The sequence below is a fragment of the Leucopleurus acutus genome, assembly GCF_964270905.1.
Source record: "Leucopleurus acutus genome assembly, chromosome: 1".
NCBI lineage: Eukaryota > Metazoa > Chordata > Mammalia > Artiodactyla > Delphinidae > Leucopleurus > Leucopleurus acutus.
The window spans coordinates 174,098,840-174,118,489 of NC_139142.1; the positions used below are offsets into that span (position 1 = coordinate 174,098,840).

General features: G+C 40.3%; 1 protein-coding gene across 2 annotated transcripts in view; it reads right to left on the minus strand.

Moving 5' to 3' along the window:
* The window catches only part of DIP2C (disco interacting protein 2 homolog C), a 362,563-nt gene that overhangs the window by 128,520 nt on the left and 214,393 nt on the right, over positions 1-19,650 (minus strand). For both annotated transcript variants that reach the window (XM_082847813.1, XM_082847812.1), the window contains 2 exons: positions 19,070-19,195; positions 8,258-8,467 (listed from right to left, as the gene is read on the minus strand). In XM_082847813.1, coding sequence (XP_082703939.1) covers positions 8,258-8,467; positions 19,070-19,195 — 336 coding nt within the window. The remainder of the gene's footprint in view (positions 1-8,257; positions 8,468-19,069; positions 19,196-19,650) is intronic.

The window sequence follows — 19,650 nt, forward strand, 5'->3', positions numbered from 1 at the left end:
GTTAACTCCCTGGGACCCCATATTTCAAACAAAAATATAATAGATGCCAATGTATGATGAGCAACATTTCCACATAAGACAAAAGCAGCTAAAATGTAAGTTCACCGCGTTCCATTTCACTCAGGTTTACTTGTGTTTACGTTATGCTGTAGCTGCATCATTGGTGGCAGCCACTGAGTCTTTGTGTTGGGCAGCAGACATACTCACTTCCACTTTGAAGTTGGGAAAAATAACGATTCCAATACATCTGGTGATTAAAAAATAGGAACAGTGACAGCTGCATGACTTCAAAGTGCTTTCCAAATTTATGTTAGCTCCTCTCCCCCTCCCTTTCAAACTCCCCACATATGCTGTCACTGTAGGATTATAAGCCCAGCAGCGGGCTTCTGTTAGGAAGCCAGAGAACATTCTTCCATTGCAGTGATACATGGTGCCCTATTTTATTTTAATAAACATCAGGACTCCAAGTATTTAACTCTGTTACCTATCTTTTGTGAGTATTGAAAAGACCTTTGTATGTAACAGATGCTCAAGAAACACTTGCTGACGGGTCAGAAAAAGTAGGGTCTGGTTGAAGGTGCAGGGTCAAAGGTCTAAAGTGCTTATCAGCCCCAGGCATGATGCCAATCAGGTCCATATGCAACAGGAGCATTTCAAAGATTAAGAACTCTCATCAGAGCGGGTTCATATCTTCTGAGCCAGATGACCCACTGTTCCTTAGATCAATTTCCCAATCCTTTCAAAATCAACAGAAAAATGGCAGCCAACCTTCCAGCCACCTATCAGGTGTCACCTCCACTGTGACTGCCCCAGAGCTACTGTGACACCTTTGCATCTGCTCCCTGACAGGTGGGTCCTGTCTCATTCACCCCTCTATGGCTTTTGCTCCCAGCAGCCGACATGGGTTCCTTAAGAATCTGGAATCAAGCCACAAGGGGCAGGTGGGAGGGAAGTGTAATTCACCCGTCTTCCATGATAGTATCTGCTGATTTGGAGCCATCAGCACCAGGGGTCCCATCTCACTGCATCCCCCTCCCACTCCGGATTTTAGTCTGTTACTCTTGCCAACTACCCACCCGTTTTGGACAGCTGTTTTGGCCATGACCGTTTCAGGTTACTAGCTGGTCTTCCTGCTCAACTCTGCGTTGGAAATTCCCTGCTTCCTGAACTAACTCGTTTCTCATCTCCTGCTCTTGCAGGCATCCAGCTCAGTCCAGCTCCTGTGTCCTACTCAGATGCTGAAGTTGTACAACACCCAGCTCAATGTCGTTTGCACTCAGCAAATGTTGGAGTGAAAGTTCAAAGAATGAATGAACATAAGAATGAATACACTGGAGCACTTGACGACTAGAGATAACATGCTTCTGGTTCTCACACCGCTGAAAAGCAGCTTTCTTTAATTCTAACTATATGACTGGGAACCTCAGGGATCAGTGGTCAGAGATCCCACCTCCCAGCCTGTTATTTTTCAGTCCCCAAATAACTTCTAAATTAAGAGAAGAAAAAGAGGAAATCTGGTTTTCCCATGTAGAAAGCAACGTGCTCGTGGTCCACTAACTGATGATAGATAAGGAGAGACGAGTTCAGAGGGACCCAGCCTTCCATCTATCAACAAGGCCCCTCCCGTGTCTCCTACGGTCCATCCAACCTCCACAGTCACTGAGCAGAAAGCGATACAGGCCCTCAGACCACCCGTCCACCCAGCTGTCCTGGCTCCCTAAGATGACATGGCTGTGCCCGCCACACGGCAGCAGAAAACCAGGTTCCTCAATGAAAATATGGAGGTGACAGGTGGTGAAAGGCATCTGCAGCGATGCTGAGGGAAGGAGCTGGCCTCACGGCAGAGCATCCAGCTTGGCTGCTGGAGACGATGCTCAGCTGCCCACTGCACCAACCCATCTTCCAAGCACAGCTCATGAGAAGAGCAGGACTTCCTCCTTGGTTTCCCCAGCAATGTCCAACCTCCCTGGCTCTGACAGAAGCCCCCAACACGAGAGCTCTACTGGTGTCTCACCCATGTGTCATATTGACGCATGACAATATAAGTGAGGATTTATCTCCTTAATCCTTTAATAATCACTCAGGGACAGAACAGTATACTCTGGTTACCTGTGAGAGTGTGTGTGATACTGCTAATGGCGATTCACAGTTGCTTTTCAAATGTGCAGACTAAACCTGGAGATAGTTAGAAAGGGCTCAGTTGTTCTATATTCAAACATTTCTCTCAGCCAAGGCTCTCAGAGGTTGACTTTAGAAGCATTACACAGGGTCTCAGAACTGGAACAGCCTCCCTCCCACATTTATGCCACAAAAATCCATAAAGATGGGATAGTTACTGTTAGACAAATCTCGGGATGTTCTAATATCAGAACAGAAATCTTTAACTTCAGACAATAGCTTCTTGACTTTTTTATCTGCAAATTCAAATTCATGCTGAAGGGCTCCAATCATCACAAGCCTGTACAGACCACAGACCCAGCAGGATTGTGATGGGGATGCTGGAACTTTTACTGTTTATGCAAAGTTTAATTGCATTTCTGTCTGCAAAGAGCTCTTGTTCTGTTTTTAACAAGCAGGGCCAAGCTGGAACACAGACACTGAGGAGGAAGCAGGACTGGAGTGTCACGAGCAGGTGCTCCTACACCTGACAGATAGGAGTCTGGTTCCTGCTGACCACTCACTAGCTGGGCGCCCTTGGCATCACATCCACCTTCCTAAGCCTGGGTCTTCTCACCTGGGGAACAAGAGTGCTGCTACTCGCTCCTCACCAAGTCTGAGGGCACAAGCGACACTACACCGTGACATTCTGCAGTGACGGTGACACTGCCATCCTCGCTCTCAGGCCCAAAGGCTCTCGCTCTGCCATTTCTCCTCTTGCGTGGGAATCCTTTCCTCTCACGAGTTCCAAGAAAGAATCTGTGAAACTCATGGCATTAAGTGTAGATGACTGCATTTGAACACTGGGAGAAAGAGAAGAACTGAATAGACATCTTTTTATTTGGTTGGCTGTGTGCGCCAACGTGTGAGCGGCAGGCTCCGAGGTACTCCTGCAGCGTGGAGTAGGCACTGGATGAAGGGTTAGGATACTTGTGGGTCAAAAATCATTACTTTGATCCTAAGTATAAAATCCAAATAAACAAAATCAGTTTCGAGTGGCAAAAATCCCAAAGCGTTTTTGGAGACAAGAAACCGGAGCAGATCTGTGCCCTAACAGCATCAACAGGGCAACAAGGACAATATGAACGGGACAGATATGAGGCTGGAAGGGGCTGCAGCACTGAGATGGGAGGTGAGGTGTCTGGATGCAGGGTCCTGGGAGCAGTAACGGAGAGGAAGGAGACACAGGGTAGCCAAACGCTACCCAACAGGGACTGTGCTGGTCTGTGGAAGGAGGAGCCAAGGACGGTGAGGTCTGGAGCCTGCTCCTGGGAGTGCAGGACCTTGTCAGACGAGGCGACCTGGGGACACAGCGTAGGGCTGAGGTGCAGGGTCAAGAGGCACTCTGAAATGTGGACGGGTGTAGGAAATACAGATCTGAAGGTCATGAAAGAGCAGATGGCCTCGAAAACTGTGGGAGTGGATGAAATGGGCAAGAACACAGAGAGACAGGGTGGGGAGAGGAGCCACCAGAGGAGAGGAAAGGACAGAGCAGGAAGGAGAACCAGGGTGTGGTGCAGGCCGGGAGAGGAGGGAATGAGTGATCATCACAGCCAAAGCTCCGGTTCACCAATGGGGGAAGCTAAGATACAAAAGAGAAAAGAGCTGAGCCAGCAGATTTGGGAGGAGCCAGAATCCAGAATGAGGATGAAAAGATGAGTCTTGGAAAGAAGGAGCTTTCTTCCCCAGAAAAGGAAACATAGCAAAAAATGAATGGAGAAAGACATGGAAACATCTCAGCTGGAAGAGGATCAGTGGTTAAAGATGTTCGACAAGGAGACAGCAAAAGATCCATGGTGACATTCACTCAATTTCAGTATCTGTGCAGATCTCAGCTTTATTATGAACTGTGCAAGACAATGCAGCATTAGAAGCCAGACCTAGGACCTAACTAAAAATTCCCACAGTCACGTCGGCCAGTGAGAGATCCCTCTCTCTTTTAGTATTGTATCACCCAAAGAGCCACGAGAAACACGCAGTAATTGATGTGTTACCTAATGCAAATTTTCTTTTCTTGCTTACTTTTTCAATAGCGTGGCTTAAAACTCTCTAAAGCAGGAGTTGGCAAACTATGGCTCACAGGGTGGTCTGTCAGCTGTGTTTATAAATGAAGTTTTGTGGGGGCATAGCCATGCCTATGGTTCACGCACTGTCTTCTGCTCTTGAGCCAGCAGAATTCAGCAGCGGCCACAGGGACTGCATGGCCCACAAAGCTTAATATCCACTCTCTGGTCCTTTCCTGGAAAAATTCACTGACCCTGCCTTTGAATCATGAAGCTCTAGATGCGGGGATGCCCCAGCCAGGAGGGGAGGTGAGGGTATAGCAGGGAGACCCCAGCCCCAAGTGTGCAGGCTTTGCTAATATCACCATCCTCGGTGTGTAGTTAATATTTTAAGACTGTAAATGTCTGAAAAGTATGGATAAAGAGATTATAAAAGAATTCTTTGATACTGTGGATGATTATACATAAATAAATTAGGGTAACTTATCACAACGGTGGCTACGCAGCCCTCTGAACAGATTCCCTAGAACACCAGAATCTAGGCCCAGACAACAGCTGCCAGGCTCCAGGCTAACTATGTATCATGCACATGGGGGCACATCTATCTGCTTAACAGGACCAGAGGCAAGAAACCTGATGAGAATTTCCTTGCTGATACAAACCGCACACACCAAAAGCAGCATTCACGCTGACGAATTCTAAGATAGTCCGGAAATGGCAATAACTTCTATGAATATCTGGCTAATGACAACACACCCCCAACACATGCAGATGAAATCCGAATGTGACAACATCTCAGATGTGTCAGTTACAAAGGGTGACACAGACCCTACCTATACATCTGGAGCTACAAAATAAGAGAACAGCTCATGGAGAAGTCTCTTTAATTTCCTGAATATACAAATTTTGATTCTGAATATACAACCATGTTATCTATTATGCTTTGTTCTTATTTCTTAATCTAGAAATGTATTAACAGTTCCTCTTCAGTTTCTCCATTTCTATGTAGCTTACTAATTCCTATATGCTACTCTAGTACCTTTTACAAATATGCCTCTTGAAGTTTCAAAGTGTTGCTTTAATTCTCCTGGTTACTCTAAATTATGCTCCTTGACTTTTGATAATGACAAAATATTTTAGAGGTGTTGATCCTTTCCTTTCCAACTGTCTTAAGAACATGACATGCACAGAGGTTCTGAATAAACACCTTCTGGTTCTCTATCATTGTGGAGAGAGGGCCCTTAATGATGTGCAGGCCCTGTTCTGTCTGAGCTGCAGGGAGCCGTTGCATGGCACGTCCATCTTCTCGTGTCACAAATGTGCACATCTCAGGCCTTAGCATCTCAGGATGGGGAACGTCTTGAGCCCTCATTGTCAGTGTTTTAAGTGTGAATAACAACAAGCAGAGCCATAGGAGGAAAAACCACCTGGACGGGGACCGCATGGTATGCTAAGCCAGCCTGATGGGAGATGCACGTGCAGTGTCCCTGTCATGCTGTCAGGATGGACCCACAAGGACGCAGGATTTCATTCCAACAACCACAAAGCAGAAGTACCATCCACTTGTTACAGCCTCTTCATGGTCTTTAAACGCTTGTCTTTCCTCTACCCTTTGGGCAAAAGAGGTTTCTACAGACTCTATCCAAGTACTTCACCTTGAGGGACCAGAGGTACTACAAGTTGGTGGTTTATTTGACCCTAAATTCCTTAAAACACAGACATACACAGAATATTTTCTTATTTGTAGGCTTCTGATGGCCTCAACAAAAGGTTGAACACTGCCAATTCTGACTTTTTACTTCTTTTGCTTTTGCCACAGGAGTAAAAAAAATTTTTTTTTTTTTTTGCGGTACGCGGGCCTCTCACTGTTGTGGCCTCTCCCGTTGTGGAGCACAGGCTCCGCACGCGCAGGCTCAGTGGCCATGGCTCACGGTCCCAGCTGCTCCGCGGCATGTGGGATCTTCCCGGACCGGGGCACGAACCCGTGTCCCCTGCATCGGCAGGCGGGCTCTCAACCACTGTGCCACCAGGGAAGCCCTGGAGTAAAATATTTTAATTCTCTTTTTCTTATTTTATTATTTTGCCACTGCTTTCTTTCAAAATTTTTTTTCATATTTACAGAAAATTCCTGGATACTCTAGGAACTTATCTATGTGCCAAATTAGAAATTACTGAAATGTCACACGCTGAGAAGCTATATTTAGGTTACACTGAGTCTTAACGTACCTGAGTAACGCAACCTTTTATAGTTCAGATAAATTTAGTTCTCCATGCTATAATTTCCTCCAATATTCCACATGTAACTACATAAAGGGAGAAACAAATGCAGGGAGTAATCTGTTCAAAATTATGTGTTTCTCTTGGTAAGATTCCTGATATTTCCTTAGAAGTGTACTCAGTCAGAAAACACACATTCCTAAGGTAAGAGCGAGGGGCAGAGGTGGAGGGAGTTCCACGTCTCCCCCGCCCAGGTGGCTACCAGACAAAGCACACGGACTGAGCCTCAGGGCTATCTCAGGTTCCAAAACACAGAGGAAGAAGTTTTAGCATCTGAAACTCTTTAACGGTCATATACATTTCTGCTTAATTTTTATCTATGATTTCAAATAGAGGTTCTCAGTACACATTAACCAGTGTATGTTCCCGAAAACGTTTTAAACTGAAATTTAATACTACTACTTTGCATGTGAGTGTTACTTTAAAAACTGTGGAGAATTTTCCTATTTTCTCCTTTTTACTCGCAATGGGTACAAAGGAAAGACATTATCATTCCTTTTCTTCCCACTAAAAAACTAGAGCAGGGAATACTGACTTCTGAAGAAGCCGGCAGCTGTTAACGTGAGAACTGGGACCAGACCCAGCCCTCCCAACCGGCTGCCTGTGTCCTGCTGGTAGACAACCAGTCTCACTGCTGATTCTGAAAAGGCTGTTGCTTTTAACCTCAACTTCATGCTGAGCAAGTGCCACTGGGGCCAAGTCCTGAGAAGTCAGTTTGGAATTCCTCTGACTCTTGTCAAGTAGCCAATAATCCAGAAATACTTTTTGAGTCTGAGAAGCTGGCAGAGTATTTCATTCATTCATTTCACTTACCTACTTTCTAAACATGGAGTTTTCGGATAAGAGGATAGATGTGGGAGGACGCCGTGCACCTGCCCTGTGCTCGATGATCAACCACTGCACAGGGAGGTGCAGCTTCCATGTCCCTGGATGCGGCTGACCCTGGTCCACCCCATTTGAATGGAGAACATACTGAACCGTCTTGGCACCACATTCAAAGCAGGTAATTTACTTTGTGAATAATTTTTTATTGAAATGTTTAAAAATCTCAATCCACAGCTGAAAATGGATCAGACAGATCTGGACCTCATGCTGTGCCTTCCACACCAGATGAATGTGGCGCAGTGAGTGGGGGGCTAGGGTGCAGGCAGAGAAACAGGACCCTTACTCACCCCCCCCACGCAGCCCCCTGCTCATCCAATATGCTCCTTCCCTCTAATAATTCTCACTTCATCTCCTGTTTTACACTATTTCCAAACATCCTACCAATGCTTCCTAACTCTGTGCTTTTTTAAATACAGAGGATCCCATGTATCATGGAACCTACACACAAAGTAACGTGAACCACCCCGGAAAGCTGAATGCCTGTGGCAGAAAACCATATAAGCAGTAGTGATGAAAGCCTCCCCTTCCTAAGTAACTTCCAAAGTAAGGGCAAACTCACTCTGAAGTCCCCAGCCTTGTTTATTAGCATAATTAAAATTTCATTTAGGAGCATACTTTAGCATGAGGAGAAGAAAGCATGTAACCAGATACAGCTGCAAGTTTCTCTAACAAACAAGAAAGCATTCTTCTACAAGCAGAGGAGACGTCTGGGATGTAAAGAATAGTAAAACCAAGGGTTTCACAAAACAGTAAAACCAACACAACAAAGCAGCCCAGAAGCGGGAGTGGGGCTCTGTTCTGTCCCTCGGATGGATTCCATGGCCGAGATGCGCAAATAGAGAAATTTCAAAATAAAAAGGGCAGGGTTACTCAGCAGCCACTCAGACGTAAGGACAACGAGAATAAGACAGACGACTGCCCAGCAGGGCACTCACCTAGGTGCGTCTGAGCCATGACGTCAGCCAGTCTGTGGGCGGCGCCACTCCCCCCACTCTGGGTGGAAGAGGAGGAGGTGGTGGAGGTGGTGGAGCCGTGGATGGCCTGGCTGATCCAGTGCTCCATGTTGATGCTGCCCTGGCTGGAGGTGGGGGTCCCCTGGGAGTCGCCCTGCACCGAGCCTTCGTCTTCTGAGCCAGAGGAGGTATCTGTGGGAGGCAGGTGATCAGCCGTGTATATCACAGCAAAGAAGCACCCCCCCAGGATTAGTCCCTCTCCAAACACTGCGAACACAGACCTACCTCCCACACTAACTGATCGACGACCTTTGAACACTCTTGAAAAATTACACACTTTTCAGATGACAAATTATTTTTCACTGCAGTGAAGTCTTCATCCAAAACACCTTACATATATATGCTACAGAAAGTTGTGACATTACAGTCTCAGACAAAGACATACTCACCGATTTCCTCCACTCAAGAGTTTGAGGGAGAAACCAAATGTTTTCTGTGTACTCAGACACAAAGCGAGAAGGTCAAGGTGGCGTTTTCTAAAAGACACTGAACTTGCACGTGTTTCGAAGTGTGATGCTCTGTAGCCCTTCTTTATACCGAGGTGTTTCTCTGAGTCATGTGCTATTTTAAGTTCCATGTGAGTGTGGCAGGTCTCATCCTCCTGCCTCTCCCAATCTGGACTTCTCTACCTACCTACATCTAAGGACTCTGCCTCCTCCTTTCAGGAGGACAGTAAATCACCACACTACATTCTGTGATCAAACTAAATGCATTTACTTTTATATTTGTTCCTTATAAAAGTTTTTCATTATTTACTTGATTTATTTTGCTATCTATGAAAACTGTGTATCTTGGATTGAGCAAAAACATGCCACTTTTTGCATTAAAATTAATGGAAATAGTATTCATTTAATAACTTTTCACCTAGAAGCAAGGTTTTCAAGCACGAATCGTTGTATACTTGTTATTTAAACTTCAATATAAGAATGACATTTAGGATCATACATATAGGTGAGTTATGTGAGATGCCAGGAGGGAAAAAGGATGAGAGTAGCTCTAGAACATTTACTGAGAATAAGTGAAAGGGTAATTTGTCTTAAATCAAGAAATAGGACTTTTTCTTTTTTTAATGTTAATTTTGCTATTTATTCACTCATTCATTCATCAATACTTATTAAGCACTTACTAATGTATTAGTTACTGTTCTTTTTTTTAAATTAATTTTTATTGGAGTATGGTTGATTTACAAGGACTTTTTCTTTAACACAGCAATATTTGTGAAGGATATTTACATTGCATTTTATTATCATTGTGACGTGACCTAGGCTGTCTAGAAATTTTTTAAAAGTTTATCTATTAGAAATTTGTTACAGAAGCAACAATAATATTAGAAGGCCAACAGATTCTCTTCCCTTGTCCTTCCTTTTAAAATAACTTAGAATTAAAATTTACATAAAAGTAAAATTTATATTTTTGGAATTCACACCTAAGAATTTTTTCAAAATTGTGGTAAAATACACATAACGTAAATTTTACCATTTTAACCATTTTTACGTGTACAGTTCAGTGATATTAAATACATTCATAATGTTGGACAACCCTCCCCATAACTCATTTCACCACCATCCATCCACATAACTCATTTCACCTTGTAAAACTGAAACTCTGTCCCCATTAAACAGTAACTCTCCATTGCCCCTTCCCCCCACATCCCCTGACAACCACCACTCTACTTTCTCTCTGTGTAATTCTGACTACTCTAAGTACCTCATGTAAGTGGAATCGCACTTTTGTCTTTCTGTGACTGGCTTATTTCACTTGGCATAATGTCTTCAAGGTTCATCCACTTTGCAGCATGTGTCAGAACTTCCTTCCTTCTTAAGGCTGAATAACATTCCATGATATGTACAGACCACATGTTGTTATCCGTTCAACTGCTGTGGACACTTGGGTTGCTTCCATGTTTTTGCTGTTGTGAATAATGCTGCTGTGAACATAGGTATATAAATATCTCTTTGAGAGTCTCCTTTAAATTCTTTTGGGTATGTACTCTGAAGTGGAATTACTGGATCATATAGTAAATTCTATTTTTAATTTTTTGAGGAACTGCCATTCTGTTCTCCATAGAGGCTGCACCTCTATGCACCTCATTTCCACGAAGAGTGCACAGGGTTCCAATTTCTTCATATCCTTACCAACACTTGTTATTTTCTGTTCCTTTTTTTTTTTTTGATAGTAACCATCCTCATGGGTGTGAAGTTGTATCTCTTTGTAATTTTGATTTGCATTTCCCTAATGATCAGTGATGTTGAGTATCTTTAAATGTAATTATTGGCCATTTGTATATCTTCTTTGGAAAAATATCTATTCAAGTCCTCAGACTTAAGACTTCTGAAAAATGTATACACCCGTATATCCACACAGAACACTACCACCTCCCCAAAAGTTTTCTCATGCCCCTTTACATATCAATCTTTCACTTCCCACCCCATCTTTTCATAAGAAAACTACAGAACAATATCATTCATGATATAGACACTAAAATCCTCAAAAATATTAGCAAACATTATCAAGCAACATATAAAATGACCAAGTGGTAACCAGGATTACACATATGAACACGAATTAAGGTTAATCTGACATTCAAAAATGAATTAATGTTATATATCATATTAGTAGAATAAAGAGAAAAAAAAAGTATGTTAACCTTAAAAGTCAGAAAAAGTATTTTACAAAACCTAACACCCACTCATGATAAAGCCTCTCAACAATGCAGGAATGGAAGGAAACTTCCTCAACCTGATGAAAGGCATTCATGAAAACCCATAGCTAACACTGTATATACTGGTAGAAGACTGAATACATCTCCCCTAAGATAAGAACAAGGCAAGAATGTCCCCTCTTGCCACTTCTGTTCAACATTATCCAGCAGGTTCTGGCCAGTGAACTACAGGGAAAAGTAAAAATTAAAGGCATCCATCCAGATTAGAAAGGAAGTTGTAAAACGGTCTTTATTCACAGATGACATGATCTTATATGTAGGAAATTCTAAGGAACACATGGAAAAATTCTTGAATTAATAAATGAGTTAGCCCCTTCTGCCATATAAGGACACAGTGAGAACATGGACGACTATGAGGAAGAAGGCTCTCACCAGACAATGAATCTGCCAGCACCCGGATATTCTCAGCATCCAGAACTACCTCTGCATTGACAAAGTCATCAATGTGCCCAGCTAATTTTCCAGTTATCCTTGAAGTGGGGGGTTGGGGGGGGACTTAATCAAAATTTGTTGAGTGGAGCCTCCAAGAAAGTTCTTTAATGGGGAATGCCTCTGTTGAGAGGACTAAAAGACAATGGGACAAGATGAACTTCTGCAGTGGGACAAGCACACAGAGTGAGAGAACCAAGATATCTCTTATCAAAGCAGATAGGCATCAATGCTCCCCCACACCCTTTTCTGGCTGGACAGACTGCAAATTATTCCCACCTCCCAGGGAACAAGCACACGTTGATCTAGTAGTCAGAAGTCAAAATCCAGCCATCCAATCAGTTAGCATGCGTTGTCACTGTGGCAGGTGAAAAGAGTTGCATAGTTATACATCTGACTTCTTAAATTCACAGGACCACCAAAAAAAGATATGAAATATCTTTAAAAGATACTAGCACTGAACAATAAGAGAATGAAATTAAGAAAAAAACTGCATCATGACAGCATCAAAAAGGATAAAACACTTAGCAATATATCTAACAAAAAATTAAGACAATACCTAGTAAAATCCCAGAAGGCTTTTTTTTAAGAAATTGAAAGCTTATTTTAAAATTTATTTGGAAATGCAAAGGCCTGAGAATAGCCAGAATAATTCTGAGGAAGATGGAGGACTTCATTACCTGATACTAAAACTTACTATGAAGTTAAAGTAATCAAGATAGTGATATTAGCACAAGAATAGGCATATATTTCAATGGAACAGAACTGAACCCAGAAATATAGTCTTACATTTATGATCATGGTCAATTTATTTTTGACGAAGATCCCAAGGTAATTCAATGAGAAAAAGATCATCTTTTCAACAAATGGGCTGGGCAACTGAATATTCACGTATCAAAAAACCAAACCAAAATAAAAAACATAGATCCTTACCTCATGCCATAAATAAAAACTAATTCAAAATGGATCACAGGCCTGAATGAAAGAACTAAAACTATAAAATTTCTGAAACTTCCCAAAGCACAATCCATAAAATAACTGATGGATTGAACTTCATCAAAATGGAAAACTCTTAAGCTATGGGTAACATAACAAGTCGCCACTAATTCAGTGGCTTACAACACTGCACATATTTATTATCTTAACAGTTCTGGAGGTCAGAAGTCTAAGGTCAAAGTGTTGGCAGGGTTTTATTCCTTCTGGAGGCTTCAAGGGAGAATCCACTCCTTTACCTTTTCTACCTTCTTAGAGCCCACCTGTGTCACCAGCTCATGGCCCCTTCATCCATCTTTAAAGTGTATCCCTCCAACCTCTGGTTCATTATCTTTTTTTTTTTTTTTTTTACTTTGATACTTTTCCCTAAGGACCTTTTTTCCTCCAGTTTTATTGAAATATAATTATATATATCACTGTATAAGTTTAAAGTGTACAGCATAATCGTTTGACTTACATATATTAGGAAATAATTACCATAGTAACTTTAGTTAGCATCCATCATCTCATATAAAATAAATAGAAAAAAAAACTTTCTTCCTTGTGATGAGAACTCTTAAATTTTACTCTCTTAACAACTTACACATAGATCATATAGCAGTGTTAACTATAGTTATATTGTACATCACATCCCTAGTACTTATAACAAGAAGTTTTTGCCTTTTGACCACCTTCCTCCAATTCCCTCTCCCACCACTCCCTGCCTCTGGTAACCACAAACCTGATCTCTTTTTCTGTGAGTTTTTTTTTTTAAGATTCCACATGTGACTGAGATTACACAGTATTGTATTTCTCATTCTCTGCCTGAATAGAGACTTCTTTGATTACAGTGGGCCCACCTGGTTAATCCAGGATAACTGCCCTATCTCAAGATGCTTAACTTAATCATAACTGCAAAGTCTTTTTTTACAATGTAAGGTAATATATTCACAAGTTCTAGAAATTAGGACACGGATATCTTTGGAGGGGGCCATAATTCTCTCCACCACAGACAACATTAAGAAAAGACAAACTACAGTTTGCAAATTGTATACCTGATAAAGAACTTGTATTCAGATTACATAGAGAACTCTTAACCAGTGAGAAGACAGACAACTCATTTTAAAAATGGGCAAAAGGGCTTCCCGGGTGGTGCAGTGGTTGAGAATCCGCCTGCCAATGCAGGGGACACGGGTTCGATCCCTGGCCTGGGAGATCCCACATGCCGCAGAGCAACTAAGCTTGTGTGCCACAACTACTGAGCCTGTGCTCTAGAGCCCGTGAGCCACAACTACTGAGCCCGCGTGCTGCAACTACTGAAGCCCGCATGCCTAGAGCCCGTGCTCCACAATGAGGGAAGCCACTGCAATGAGAAGCCCACGCTCCGCAACGGAGAGTAGCCCCTGCTCGCCGCAACTAGAGAAAGCTCACGTGCAGCAACGAAGACCCAACGCAGCCAAAAATAAATAAATAAAATTAAAAAAATAATAAATAAAAAATAAATAAAAATGGGCAAAAAATCGGGACATTTCACCAGTGAATATATACAAATGGCTAACAAGCACACAAAAAGATCCTTAGCATCATTAGTCATTAGGGAAATGAAAATTAAAACCATAATGAAATACTATTTCATATCCACTAGAACGACTATTAAAAAAATAAGGACAATACCAAGTGTTGGTGAGGATGCTGAGAAACTGGAATCTTTATACGTTGCTGGTCAGAATATAACATGGTATAGCCATTATGGAAACAATGTGACAGTTTCTTAAAAGTCAAACATAAACTTACCATAAGACTCATTAATTCCACTCCTAGGAATCTACCCAAGATAAATGAAATTATATATATACACAAATATATGTGCATAACTGTTGATAGCAGCATTATTCATAATAGCTGAAGAGTGGACACAAGCTAAATATCCATCAACTAGTGACTGGATAAACAAAATGTGGCATATCTATCTAATAGAATACAATTCTGCAATAAGAATGAATGAACTACTGATGCTACAAAATGGATGCTCAAAAACATGCTAAAGAAGATACAGAAGGATATAGTTTATTAATTCATTTACAAAATGTCTAGAATATTCTTAGAGGTGTATAAATCAGATCAAATGCTCCCTAGGCCTGGGTGTGAGAATGGGAATTAACTGCAAATGGGCACAAGGAAACTTTCCGGGCAGAAGGAAATGCTTTAAAACTGGACTGCACCAATAGCTTCACAATCTATATATTTACTACAAGTCATTAAATTATACACTTACAATGTGCTAATTTTATGGGATGTAAATTATACCCCAAGAATGGTATTAAAAAGGAATGTGTTTTCCGCAATAGTTGGGCATAATATTCTGTAAGTATCAACTACATCAAGTTGGTTGAGAGTGTTGTTTTGACAATTTTCTTATGATTATTTAAGAAGAATATTTTAAGAAGCTCCAATTATTATTTTTGTTTTTTCTATTTTTCCCTTCATTACGCCAGTTTCTGCCTTATAAATTATAATGCTCTGTTTTTAGGTATATAAATATTCATTGTTATAACTTCCTGGTGAATTGCTCATTTTCCAATATGCAATGTTCATCTTTATATCTGGTACCACTTTGTCCTGCTGTCTACTTTGTCTGATATTAATATAGACTTGTTCACCTTCCTATGCTTTATGTTTGCATTGTATATTTTTTCATCATTTTATTTTTAACTATCCTTGTTTTTATATTCAAGTTTGTCTCTTGTAGACAACATATAGATGTATCTTCCTTTTTTATTCAGTCTGACAATATCTTTTAAGTGGGCGTTTGGTCCATTTACATTTATTGTAATAATTGATACAAGTGAGTTTACATCTAACATTTTGCTATTTGTTTTCCATTCCTTCCTCCTATTTTAATCTCTGTTGTTGATTTTTCCCACCTTTGTTTCTATTAACCAAATTTTTTTTTTTTTTTTGCGGTACGCGGGCCTCTCACTGTTGTGGCCTCTCCCATTGTGGAGCACAGGCTCCGGATGCGCAGGCTCAGCGGCCATGGCTCACGGGCTTAGCCGCTCTGCGGCATGTGGGATCTTCCTGGACCGGGGCACGAACCCATGTCTCCTGCATCGGCAGGCGGACTCTCAACCACTGCGCCACCAGGGAAGCCCCCCAAATATTTTTTAAGAGTTTCATTTTATGTTCTCTATTAAATTCTTACCTATACCTCTTCTCATTTTTTTTAGTGGTTACTTTAGGGCTAAGAATATGAATCCTCAATGGGTCCATATGGGGTCAATACTGTAACTGTTTGCTCTTCAAATCTGACACTACAAACTTTCTCTCCCATCTCACATCACACCTGACACTATTCATTTCATTCTTTCCATTTTCTGCTTCCTACTTCATAACCATACAACAGTATAATTCCATTCACCTGGCCTTGTCTTTTGTGCAATTGTTGTTTTAAAGAAAATTACAAGAAAAAGCATAGAATTTTACGTTTATCCAGTTATTTACTGTTTCCAGTGTTCTTCTTTCCTTTTCATAGATGTAAATTTTTATCTGGGATCATCTCCCATCAGCCTAAATGACATCTGTTAGTGCGTTTGCAGTTCTGCTGGCACCATATTCTCTGAGCTTTCATGTGTCTCATTATGCCTTTTTTTCACCCTCGTTTATGAAGTATATTTTCACTGAGTATGAATTGACAGTTTCAGTTTTTTCCTTTTGGTACTTTATAAAAATGTCTTCTCATTGTCTTCTGGCCTTTACTGCATCTTCACATAAGTATTCATAATTCATATGACCATTCTTCTGTATGCAATATATGTTTTCCTTTGATGACTTTCAAGATTTCCTCTTAATCTTTGGATTTCAGCACTTGGACTATTATTAATTTAGGGATGATTCTTTTCATACTTAATCTGCGTGGCATTCACTGAACTTCTGGGATCTGTGAGGTGGTGTTTTACATCAATCTGAGAAGTTTGTGACCCTTATTTCCTTAAGTAGTTTTTCTTCCCTTTTCTCACTCTCTTTTCCTTCTTGGATTCCAATTATAAGTATGTTAACATTGTATCACAGATGCTTGAGGTTCTGTTAATTTTTCTTTTATCTTTTGACTCCTCATTCTTCAGTTTGGTTAATTTCTCTTTATCTAAGTTCACACTCTTTTATCCTACTTCTCCAATCTGATGCTAAGCTGATCTAGTAAAATATCATTTCTGTATTATATTTTTCATTTCTAGAGTTTCTATTAATTTTAAAAATATTTTTTCCTTTCCCTGATCAGCTCAAGTATTAAGATAATATTTTCATTTAGTTCTTTGACATATTTTCATTTGATTCCCTGAATGAGGTCCACTGCCTAAAAGCAGTCATCTCATTTGTTTTGTGCAGCTTTATAGTTGTTTATGGTGTATGGGTTAGTCTGGTAAGTTATTTCATTATGGCTGGAAGCAAAAGTACTGACAAATTCTTCTTATATTTTTGTACGTGAAAAATAAAGCAAAGTTTCATCTATAGAAGACTGGCATTGCAACGATCCTAATCATATCTTTTCTAGAAACTATGATACTAGTCAGCAACCAATCACTTTATGCAGAGAATATAAACTTCAGGAATATTCTCTGAAGAAAACTGGACACAAAATTAGTTCTAACAAATGCTATCAGCAACCAAGGAAAAGAGAGTGAGAGAAAATGAAGCTGAGCCACGATTTTCTTCAAGCAAGTACAGTTACAAATATGTAGACTCCTGATAAGCACAAAATAGGTTATGAATGAACATTTTTATGATGATGGTGTTGGCATTTATGATTGTACAAAACTATCCCATGTGATACTGTTACTAGGACTCCTGAATGACAGTTCACAAAATGTATTATATGGTGTACATGAAAATGCTAACCAAACAATTAAATGCAAATGTTGCACCAAAAATGACACTCATTCCCAATAACATTCTTTTATATTTTCCAAAGACCTTTGTACAAGGTTCGTTCTCCTGAAAGTTTTGTCTTTCATCATGCATGACACAACACTCATGAGGATGGATTCAACATGTGAAAAAGCACATACACAAATAATCACATTGCACCTTGTATTTTAGACTCAACATTTCCCATAAAAAGTGGCTCAGAAAAATGTCCATCTCCCTGAATACTGTCTAGTTCCAAAGAGTTGGCTAAAATATATTTTAAGTGGGGTTTGTTATTCTTATAAGTCCATTCTGTTTGTTGTATAAACACATACAAAATAATTCTTCACCACTTATAAATTTTGGCAAATTATAACCATAAACTAAATAGGATTAAGTATATTAATTATGCTGATTTAAAAAGAGTCCAAAATACATGCTGTGGCTCAACAAAAAGGAAGGAAATTGGCAAAAAGGACACCCTTTCCTATTAGAATATTATATTCTTGAGATAAAGAACACTTGTGGTATTATCTGTTTAGACAAAACAAAACAACTAAGTTTTATATTATTTCAGTTTTGTCTTACAAAGCTCAGGACTTTCACTTTTAAAGGCATATAAAGCTGAAGACTTAAGAGTTGTTTCAAGCAGTATTGGATACACTTGACCACATCTGTGAGTTGAAGCGTGTGCTTCTATTACCCTCACTGTTTGCAAACACTCATGACTAACTTCAAAAGACTCCAAAAAATGCTATGTATGTTCAACTATTCTTACTGCACCCTAAATTTCTCTTATGAACAAAGGGGTGTGCCAGGTAACTTAGATCTGCAGAAAAGACAGAGTGGCAACAACGACATGAGTAATGTTGGAACCAGAAACACACACACACAAAATTCAAGTAAATTAGGTTCAATCTTTCATGTTTCTAATAGATACCTGGACGTTTAACTTCATGTTTCACTTCAGTTTTGAAGATCACGAGATACAGATTATAATTATTTGGGTAGAGTTAAGTAGAGATCTTAGGTAGTTATATAAAATTCAAGATTAAACAAAAGCAGAAATACAATGGGATATTACCTTCAACCATTTAGATCAGGGGTTGGCAGGCCTGTGGACCAAACCCTCTGCCTGTTTTTGTGACTAAAGTTTTATTGACACATAGCCATGCCTTTCACTGACATGTTGCCCATGGCTGCTTCAGCACCACAATAGCAGAGCAAGCAGCTGTGATACCCCAAAATACTACCTGCACTTCACAGGAAAAATTGATGACACCAGATTTAAGTAACTGCCTATATTTTTCAATTCATTCAATTTCTTAACAGAACATTACAACCTACTGACATTTTAAAGACTTGAGAATATGCATACACCAGTCTAAGCAGAAGAGAAATCCAGCTTCGGTTAGAAGGATGGATGTACAAACTCTTCTCTTGCTTTGTAAAGAATTAAATAAAATTTTATAGGATTTAAAAAAAAGTCTGTATCATATTTGAGTCTAAATGAAAAGTTTAAAAACACTTATTTATATAGACATATATATAATCATGCCAATTTTCCTTCCAAGTTTTATTTAGAGCGTATTTACTATTTCTGGACTTCTGGTTCTCAAAATCTGAATTACAGCACCATGATTTTGAAAGTTAGAAAGATCGTAGTTGCTGGCACTGACTTCATGAAGCAGACGGGACCTGCTGCTCACCTGGGGGTGTGTAGGCGTCCATCGAGGTCTGCACAACCAAGGACCTGCGTTTGGAAGGCATAGGCACTGCCATCTTCCTTTCTTTGTGTTTAGCGAGCGCAGCCTGGACAGCTTCTGTATGGACGTCTGAAACAAAGCGAAAGCTAAATCACTCCATTGTTCAGGGACAGCCCGAAGGCCCCAAGCTTTTCTGCTTTCTTTCTGGTCCTGTGAAAGAGTTTATCATCCTACAGAAACTGTCACAAATGGATGAGTGGGGAAGGAAGGACAATAAGTGTAAACCTGCTAGTTTGAAAGCTCCAGGAAAAAGGCATTCAAATTCATTCACAGACTTTTAACTGTTCATTTTATTACCCTAGATCTGTATAAATAATCAGATACGGGATGTAAATCGCTGTGATTTTTCTTTTCTTAGAGTGAAAGGACATGGATCTTCAGATATTTCTTCACAGGTCACATTTTCAAGCTTCTTAATTCATTTCAATGTTCTGTTAAGGTAAGTATGTACACCTTACAGGCTGTATGGTAATGATCTTGGCTAACACTTTCCAAATATCAGTTATGGGGCAGTCACTATGTTA